Source organism: Cyrtonyx montezumae, unplaced genomic scaffold (genome assembly GCF_038088225.1).
Source record: "Cyrtonyx montezumae isolate F1298 unplaced genomic scaffold, pur_monq_1.0 scaffold_204, whole genome shotgun sequence".
NCBI lineage: Eukaryota > Metazoa > Chordata > Aves > Galliformes > Odontophoridae > Cyrtonyx > Cyrtonyx montezumae.
The window spans coordinates 26,079-36,200 of record NW_027071942.1 but is presented as its reverse complement, the minus strand read 5'-3'; the positions used below and the strand labels follow the sequence as shown (position 1 = coordinate 36,200).

Sequence of the window (10,122 nt, the reverse complement as noted above, 5' to 3'; positions counted from 1 at the left end):
GGTCCCCATTTTGGGCTCCCTCCCTTTTGGCCCCCCATTTTGGGCCCCCCATTTTGGGGTCCCCCTTTTGGGCTCCCCACTTTGGGCCCCCCATTTTCGACCCCCCATTTTGGACCCCCCATTTAGGCCCCCCCACTTTGGGCCCCCCCTTTTGGCCCCCCCACTTTGGTCCCCCCCTTTTGGCCCCCCCTTTTGTGCCCCCCACTTTGGGGTCCCCCAATTTTGGGCCCCCCCTTTGGTGCCCCCCACCTGTGGATGGCGAAGAGCAGCGCGAGCGCGGCCACGGTCTTCTCCCCCCCCGAGAGATTATCCATGGGGCGGAAGCGCTTCCCCGGCGCCACACAGTTATAGTTAATGCCGTCCAGGTACGGCTCCTCCGGGTTCTCGGGGCCCAGGAACGCCTGCGGGCAGCGGGACCCATAACCACACGGACCCATAACCACACGGACCCATAACCCCACACGGACCCATAACCACACGGACCCATAACCACACGGACCCATAACCACACACGGACCCATAACCCCACACGGACCCATAACCACACGGACCCATAACCACACGGACCCATAACCACACACAGACCCATAACCACACGGACCCATAACCACACGGACCCATAACCACACGGACCCATAACCACACACAGACCCATAACCACACGGACCCATAACCACACACACGGACCCATAACCCCACGGCCCCATAACCCCACACGGACCCATAACCACACACGGACCCATTACCACACACGGACCCATAACCACACGGACCCATAACCACACGGACCCATAACCACACACAGACCCATAACCACACGGACCCATAACCCCACACGGACCCATAACCCCACACACGGACCCATAACCACACGGACCCATAACCACACGGACCCATAACCCCACACGGACCCATAACCACACACAGACCCATAACCACACGGACCCATAACCACACACGGACCCATAACCACACGGACCCATAACCACACACGGACCCATAACCCCACACGGACCCATAACCACACGGACCCATAACCACACGGACCCATAACCACACGGACCCATAACCACACACAGACCCATAACCCCACGGACCCATAACCACACGGACCCATAACCACACGGACCCATAACCACACACAGACCCATAACCCCACGGACCCATAACCACACACAGACCCATAACCACACGGACCCATAACCACACGGACCCATAACCCCACGGACCCATAACCACACACAGACCCATAACCACACGGACCCATAACCACACGGACCCATAACCCCACGGACCCATAACCACACACAGACCCATAACCCCACGGACCCATAACCCCACGGACCCATAACCACACGGACCCATAACCACACGGACCCATAACCACACACGGACCCATAACCACACGGACCCATAACCACACACGGCCCCATAACCACACGGACCCATAACCCCACACGGACCCATAACCACACGGACCCATAACCACACGGACCCATAACCACACACGGACCCATAACCACACGGACCCATAACCACACACACGGACCCATAACCCCACGGCCCCATAACCCCACACGGACCCATAACCACACACGGACCCATTACCACACACCGGACCCATAACCACACGGACCCATAACCACACGGACCCATAACCACACACAGACCCATAACCACACGGACCCATAACCCCACACGGACCCATAACCCCACACACGGACCCATAACCACACGGACCCATAACCACACGGACCCATAACCACACACGGACCCATAACCACACACAGACCCATAACCACACGGACCCATAACCACACACGGACCCATAACCACACGGACCCATAACCACACGGACCCATAACCACACACGGACCCATAACCACACACAGACCCATAACCACACGGACCCATAACCACACACGGACCCATAACCACACGGACCCATAACCACACACGGACCCATAACCACACGGACCCATAACCCCACACGGACCCATAACCACACGGACCCATAACCACACACGGACCCATAACCACACGGACTCATAACCCCACGGACCCAAAACCACACACGGACCCATAACCACACGGACCCATAACCACACACGGACCCAGAACCACACACGCGGCCCCAGAACCCCACACGTGGCCCCACTGACCCTAAATGTGGCCCCAGAACCCGACACGCGGCCCCATAAACCCACACATGGCCCCATTGACCCTAAATGCGGCCCCATAACCCCACACGTGGCCCCATAACCCCACACGTGGCCCCATAACCACACACGTGGCCCCATAACCACACACGTGGCCCCATAACCACACATGTGGCCCCACTGACCCCACATGCGGCCCCATGGCCCTAAATGCAGCCCCAAACCCCAAATACGATCCCAAACCCCCTCACCCCAAACCCGACCCCAAACCCCCCTGACCCCAAACCCCCCTGACCCCAAACCCAACCCCAAACCCCCCTGATCCCAATCCTCCTGACCCCAAACCCCAAACCCCCCTGACCCCATACCTGACCCCAAACCCCCTGACCCCAAACCCGACCCCAAACCCCCTGATCCCCAACCCCCTGACCCCAAACCCCAACCCCCTGACCTCAAACCCTCTGACCCCAAACCCCTGTGACCCCAAACCCCCTGACCCCAAACCCCCGGACCCCAAACCCCCCTGACCCCAATCCCCCTGACCCCAAACCCCAAACCCCCTGACCCCAAACCCCCGGACCCCAAACCCCCCTGACCCCAATCCCCCTGACCCCAAACCCCAAACCCCCTGACCCCAAACCCCAAACCCCCTGACCCCAAACCCCCGGACCCCAAACCCCCCTGACCCCAATCCCCCTGACCCCAAACCCCAAACCCCCTGACCCCAAACCCCTGTGACCCCAAACCCCCTGACCCCAAACCCCTGTGACCCCAAACCCCCTGACCCAAAACCCCAAACCCCCAGACCCCAAACCCCCCTGACCCCATACCCGACCTCAAACCCCCCTGACCCCAAACCCCAACCCCCCTGACCCCAACCCCGACCCCAACCCCGACCCCAACCCCGACGCCAGCGCCCTCCCCCCACCTGCGCGCTGCTGTTCCGGGACAGCGCTTTGTAGATCTCGTCGATGTTCGTGGCCACGGATTCGAAGCACGCGTTGAAGCGGTCGAAGCGCTCCTTCTTCATCTGCTCGAACGCCTGCTTGGCCTTCTTGGCACGCTTCCGCGCCGCCTCGAACTCTGCGGGCCAGATATGGGGTCTGTGGGGTCAGCTATGGGTCTGTGGGGTCAGCTATGGGGTCTGTGGGGTCAGCTATGGGGTCTGTGGGGTCTTAGGGTTGGCTTTGGGGTCACTGGGACAGGCTTGGCCTTCTTGGCACGCTTCCGCGCCGCCTCGAACTCTGCGGGCCAGATATGGGGTCTGTGGGGTCAGCTATGGGGTCTGTGGGGTCAGCTATGGGGTCTGTGGGGTCTTAGGGTTGGCTTTGGGGTCACTGGGACAGGCTTGGCCTTCTTGGCACGCTTCCGCGCCGCCTCGAACTCTGCGGGCCAGATATGGGGTCTGTGGGGTCAGCTATGGGGTCTGTGGGGTCAGCTATGGGTCTGTGGGGTCAGCTATGGGGTCTGTGGGGTCTTAGGGTTGGCTTTGGGGTCACTGGGACAGGCTTGGCCTTCTTGGCACGCTTCCGCGCCGCCTCGAACTCTGCGGGCCAGATATGGGGTCTGTGGGGTCAGCTATGGGGTCTGTGGGGTCAGCTATGGGGTCTGTGGGGTCTTAGGGTTGGCTTTGGGGTCACTGGGACAGGCTTGGCCTTCTTGGCACGCTTCCGCGCCGCCTCGAACTCTGCGGGCCAGATATGGGGTCTGTGGGGTCAGCTATGGGGTCTGTGGGGTCAGCTATGGGGTCTGTGGGGTCAGCTATGGGGTCTGTGGGGTCTTAGGGTTGGCTTTGGGGTCACTGGGACAGGCTTGGCCTTCTTGGCACGCTTCCGCGCCGCCTCGAACTCTGCGGGCCAGATATGGGGTCTGTGGGGTCAGCTATGGGGTCTGTGGGGTCAGCTATGGGGTCTGTGGGGTCTTAGGGTTGGCTTTGGGGTCACTGGGACAGGCTTGGCCTTCTTGGCACGCTTCCGCGCCGCCTCGAACTCTGCGGGCCAGATATGGGGTCTGTGGGGTCAGCTATGGGGTCTGTGGGGTCAGCTATGGGGTCTGTGGGGTCAGCTATGGGGTCTGTGGGGTCTTAGGGTTGGCTTTGGGGTCACTGGGACAGGCTTGGCCTTCTTGGCACGCTTCCGCGCCGCCTCGAACTCTGCGGGCCAGATATGGGGTCTGTGGGGTCAGCTATGGGGTCTGTGGGGTCAGCTATGGGGTCTGTGGGGTCTTAGGGTTGGCTTTGGGGTCACTGGGACAGGCTTGGCCTTCTTGGCACGCTTCCGCGCCGCCTCGAACTCTGCGGGCCAGATATGGGGTCTGTGGGGTCAGCTATGGGGTCTGTGGGGTCAGCTATGGGGTCTGTGGGGTCAGCTATGGGGTCTGTGGGGTCTTAGGGTTGGCTTTGGGGTCACTGGGACAGGCTTGGCCTTCTTGGCACGCTTCCGCGCCGCCTCGAACTCTGCGGGCCAGATATGGGGTCTGTGGGGTCAGCTATGGGGTCTGTGGGGTCAGCTATGGGGTCTGTGGGGTCTTAGGGTTGGCTTTGGGGTCACTGGGACAGGCTTGGCCTTCTTGGCACGCTTCCGCGCCGCCTCGAACTCTGCGGGCCAGATATGGGGTCTGTGGGGTCAGCTATGGGGTCTGTGGGGTCAGCTATGGGGTCTGTGGGGTCAGCTATGGGGTCTGTGGGGTCTTAGGGTTGGCTTTGGGGTCACTGGGACAGGCTTGGCCTTCTTGGCACGCTTCCGCGCCGCCTCGAACTCTGCGGGCCAGATATGGGGTCTGTGGGGTCAGCTATGGGGTCTGTGGGGTCAGCTATGGGGTCTGTGGGGTCAGCTATGGGGTCTGTGGGGTCTTAGGGTTGGCTTTGGGGTCACTGGGACAGGCTTGGCCTTCTTGGCACGCTTCCGCGCCGCCTCGAACTCTGCGGGCCAGATATGGGGTCTGTGGGGTCAGCTATGGGGTCTGTGGGGTCAGCTATGGGGTCTGTGGGGTCTTAGGGTTGGCTTTGGGGTCACTGGGACAGGCTTGGCCTTCTTGGCACGCTTCCGCGCCGCCTCGAACTCTGCGGGCCAGATATGGGGTCTGTGGGGTCAGCTATGGGGTCTGTGGGGTCAGCTATGGGGTCTGTGGGGTCTTAGGGTTGGCTTTGGGGTCACTGGGACAGGCTTGGCCTTCTTGGCACGCTTCCGCGCCGCCTCGAACTCTGCGGGCCAGATATGGGGTCTGTGGGGTCAGCTATGGGGTCTGTGGGGTCAGCTATGGGGTCTGTGGGGGTCTGTGGGGTCAGCTATGGGGTCTGTGGGGTCTTAGGGTTGGCTTTGGGGTCACTGGGACAGGCTTGGCCTTCTTGGCACGCTTCCGCGCCGCCTCGAACTCTGCGGGCCAGATATGGGGTCTGTGGGGTCAGCTATGGGGTCTGTGGGGTCAGCTATGGGGTCTGTGGGGTCTTAGGGTTGGCTTTGGGGTCACTGGGACAGGCTTGGCCTTCTTGGCACGCTTCCGCGCCGCCTCGAACTCTGCGGGCCAGATATGGGGTCTGTGGGGTCAGCTATGGGGTCTGTGGGGTCAGCTATGGGGTCTGTGGGGTCTGTGGGGTCAGCTATGGGGTCTGTGGGGTCTTAGGGTTGGCTTTGGGGTCACTGGGACAGGCTTGGCCTTCTTGGCACGCTTCCGCGCCGCCTCGAACTCTGCGGGCCAGATATGGGGTCTGTGGGGTCAGCTATGGGGTCTGTGGGGTCAGCTATGGGGTCTGTGGGGTCTTAGGGTTGGCTTTGGGGTCACTGGGACAGGCTTGGCCTTCTTGGCACGCTTCCGCGCCGCCTCGAACTCTGCGGGCCAGATATGGGGTCTGTGGGGTCAGCTATGGGGTCTGTGGGGTCAGCTATGGGGTCTGTGGGGTCAGCTATGGGGTCTGTGGGGTCTTAGGGTTGGCTTTGGGGTCACTGGGACAGGCTTGGCCTTCTTGGCACGCTTCCGCGCCGCCTCGAACTCTGCGGGCCAGATATGGGGTCTGTGGGGTCAGCTATGGGGTCTGTGGGGTCAGCTATGGGGTCTGTGGGGTCTTAGGGTTGGCTTTGGGGTCACTGGGACAGGCTTGGCCTTCTTGGCACGCTTCCGCGCCGCCTCGAACTCTGCGGGCCAGATATGGGGTCTGTGGGGTCAGCTATGGGGTCTGTGGGGTCAGCTATGGGGTCTGTGGGGTCAGCTATGGGGTCTGTGGGGTCTTAGGGTTGGCTTTGGGGTCACTGGGACAGGCTTGGCCTTCTTGGCACGCTTCCGCGCCGCCTCGAACTCTGCGGGCCAGATATGGGGTCTGTGGGGTCAGCTATGGGGTCTGTGGGGTCAGCTATGGGGTCTGTGGGGTCAGCTATGGGGTCTGTGGGGTCTTAGGGTTGGCTTTGGGGTCACTGGGACAGGCTTGGCCTTCTTGGCACGCTTCCGCGCCGCCTCGAACTCTGCGGGCCAGATATGGGGTCTGTGGGGTCAGCTATGGGGTCTGTGGGGTCAGCTATGGGGTCTGTGGGGTCAGCTATGGGGTCTGTGGGGTCTTAGGGTTGGCTTTGGGGTCACTGGGACAGGCTTGGCCTTCTTGGCACGCTTCCGCGCCGCCTCGAACTCTGCGGGCCAGATATGGGGTCTGTGGGGTCAGCTATGGGGTCTGTGGGGTCAGCTATGGGGTCTGTGGGGTCAGCTATGGGGTCTGTGGGGTCTTAGGGTTGGCTTTGGGGTCACTGGGACAGGCTTGGCCTTCTTGGCACGCTTCCGCGCCGCCTCGAACTCTGCGGGCCAGATATGGGGTCTGTGGGGTCAGCTATGGGGTCTGTGGGGTCAGCTATGGGGTCTGTGGGGTCTTAGGGTTGGCTTTGGGGTCACTGGGACAGGCTTGGCCTTCTTGGCACGCTTCCGCGCCGCCTCGAACTCTGCGGGCCAGATATGGGGTCTGTGGGGTCAGCTATGGGGTCTGTGGGGTCAGCTATGGGGTCTGTGGGGTCAGCTATGGGGTCTGTGGGGTCTTAGGGTTGGCTTTGGGGTCACTGGGACAGGCTTGGCCTTCTTGGCACGCTTCCGCGCCGCCTCGAACTCTGCGGGCCAGATATGGGGTCTGTGGGGTCAGCTATGGGGTCTGTGGGGTCAGCTATGGGGTCTGTGGGGTCTTAGGGGTGGCTTTGGCCGCTGGCTCTGGGCAGTGGGGGGGTCAGGGGCTGGGGTTGGGGTCAGGGGGCTGGGGGTCTTGGGGTCTGGGCTTGGGGTCTGGACAGGCTGGCCTCTGGCACGCTTCGCGCGCCTCGACTCTGGGGCAGATATGGGGTCTGTGGGGTCTGTGGGGTCTTGGGGTCTGTGGGGTCAGCTATGGGGTCTGTGGGGTCTTAGGGTTGGCTTTGGGGTCACTGGGACAGGCTTGGCCTTCTTGGCACGCTTCCGCGCCGCCTCGAACTCTGCGGGCCAGATATGGGGTCTGTGGGGTCAGCTATGGGGTCTGTGGGGTCAGCTATGGGGTCTGTGGGGTCTTAGGGTTGGCTTTGGGGTCACTGGGACAGGCTTGGCCTTCTTGGCACGCTTCCGCGCCGCCTCGAACTCTGCGGGCCAGATATGGGGTCTGTGGGGTCAGCTGATGGGGTCTGTGGGGTCAGCTATGGGTTGGGTCTTGGGTCTGTGGGGTCTGCTATGGGGTCTGTGGGGTCACTGGCTGGGGCTCTGTCGGCGCCTCAGCTATGGGGTCCTGTGGGGTCAGCTATGGGGTCTGTGGGGTCTGGGGTCAGCTATGGGGTCTGTGGGGTCAGCTATGGGGTCTGTGGGGTCTCTGGGGTCAGCTATGGGGTCTGGGGCTGGTCTTGGCGCTTCGGGCTCTTGGGGTCACTGGACATGGGCGTCTGCTTGGGGTCAGCTATGGGGTCTGTGGGGTCAGCTATGGGGTCTGTGGGGTCTTAGGGTTGGCTTTGGGGTCACTGGGACAGGCTGGCCTTCTTGGCACGCTTCCGCCTCTGCGGGCCAGATATGGGGTCTGTGGGGTCAGCTATGGGGTCAGCTATGGGGTCTGTGGGGTCTGTGGGGTCAGCTATGGGGTCTGTGGGGTCAGCTATGGGGTCTGTGGGGTCTTAGGGTTGGCTTTGGGGTCACTGGGACAGGCTTGGCCTTCTTGGCACGCTTCCGCGCCGCCTCGAACTCTGCGGGCCAGATATGGGGTCTGTGGGGTCAGCTATGGGGTCTGTGGGGTCAGCTATGGGGTCTGTGGGGTCTTAGGGTTGGCTTTGGGGTCACTGGGACAGGCTTGGCCTTCTTGGCACGCTTCCGCGCCGCCTCGAACTCTGCGGGCCAGATATGGGGTCTGTGGGGTCAGCTATGGGGTCTGTGGGGTCAGCTATGGGGTCTGTGGGGTCTTAGGGTTGGCTTTGGGGTCACTGGGACAGGCTTGGCCTTCTTGGCACGCTTCCGCGCCGCCTCGAACTCTGCGGGCCAGATATGGGGTCTGTGGGGTCAGCTATGGGGTCTGTGGGGTCAGCTATGGGGTCTGTGGGGTCTTAGGGTTGGCTTTGGGGTCACTGGGACAGGCTTGGCCTTCTTGGCACGCTTCCGCGCCGCCTCGAACTCTGCGGGCCAGATATGGGGTCTGTGGGGTCAGCTATGGGGTCTGTGGGGTCAGCTATGGGGTCTGTGGGGTCAGCTATGGGGTCTGTGGGGTCTGTGGGGTCAGCTATGGGGTCTGTGGGGTCAGCTATGGGGTCTGTGGGGTCTTAGGGTTGGCTTTGGGGTCACTGGGACAGGCTTGGCCTTCTTGGCACGCTTCCGCGCCGCCTCGAACTCTGCGGGCCAGATATGGGGTCTGTGGGGTCAGCTATGGGGGTCTGTGGGGTCAGCTATGGGGTCTGTGGGGTCTTAGGGTTGGCTTTGGGGTCACTGGGACAGGCTTGGCCTTCTTGGCACGCTTCCGCGCCGCCTCGAACTCTGCGGGCCAGATATGGGGTCTGTGGGGTCAGCTATGGGGTCTGTGGGGTCAGCTATGGGGTCTGTGGGGTCTGTGGGGTCAGCTATGGGGTCTGTGGGGTCAGCTATGGGGTCTGTGGGGTCTTAGGGTTGGCTTTGGGGTCACTGGGACAGGCTTGGCCTTCTTGGCACGCTTCCGCGCCGCCTCGAACTCTGCGGGCCAGATATGGGGTCTGTGGGGTCAGCTATGGGGTCTGTGGGGTCTGTGGGGTCAGCTATGGGGTCTGTGGGGTCAGCTATGGGGTCTGTGGGGTCTTAGGGTTGGCTTTGGGGTCACTGGGACAGGCTTGGCCTTCTTGGCACGCTTCCGCGCCGCCTCGAACTCTGCGGGCCAGATATGGGGTCTGTGGGGTCAGCTATGGGGTCTGTGGGGTCAGCTATGGGGTCTGTGGGGTCTGTGGGGTCAGCTATGGGGTCTGTGGGGTCAGCTATGGGGTCTGTGGGGTCTTAGGGTTGGCTTTGGGGTCACTGGGACAGGCTTGGCCTTCTTGGCACGCTTCCGCGCCGCCTCGAACTCTGCGGGCCAGATATGGGGTCTGTGGGGTCAGCTATGGGGTCTGTGGGGTCAGCTATGGGGTCTGTGGGGTCTGTGGGGTCAGCTATGGGGTCTGTGGGGTCAGCTATGGGGTCTGTGGGGTCTTAGGGTTGGCTTTGGGGTCACTGGGACAGGCTTGGCCTTCTTGGCACGCTTCCGCGCCGCCTCGAACTCTGCGGGCCAGATATGGGGTCTGTGGGGTCAGCTATGGGGGTCTGTGGGGTCAGCTATGGGGTCTGTGGGGTCAGCTATGGGGTCTGTGGGGTCTTAGGGTTGGCTTTGGGGTCACTGGGACAGGCTTGGCCTTCTTGGCACGCTTCCGCGCCGCCTCGAACTCTGCGGGCCAGATATGGGGTCTGTGGGGTCAGCTATGGGGTCTGTGGGGTCAGCTATGGGGTCTGTGGGGTCTGTGGGGTCAGCTATGGGGTCTGTGGGGTCAGCTATGGG

The 10,122-nt window shown here is 62.4% G+C and overlaps 1 protein-coding gene across 1 annotated transcript in view; it reads right to left on the bottom strand.

The window, feature by feature from the left end:
- Window positions 1-205: 205 nt before the first annotated feature.
- Window positions 206-10,122, bottom strand: part of LOC136049463 (structural maintenance of chromosomes protein 1A) — a gene marked incomplete at both ends in the record, with an annotated part of 34,647 nt that continues 24,730 nt past the window's right edge. Inside the window, 2 exons of the mRNA XM_065737763.1 lie at window positions 206-401; window positions 3,088-3,242. Coding sequence (XP_065593835.1) covers window positions 206-401; window positions 3,088-3,242 — 351 coding nt within the window. The remainder of the gene's footprint in view (window positions 402-3,087; window positions 3,243-10,122) is intronic.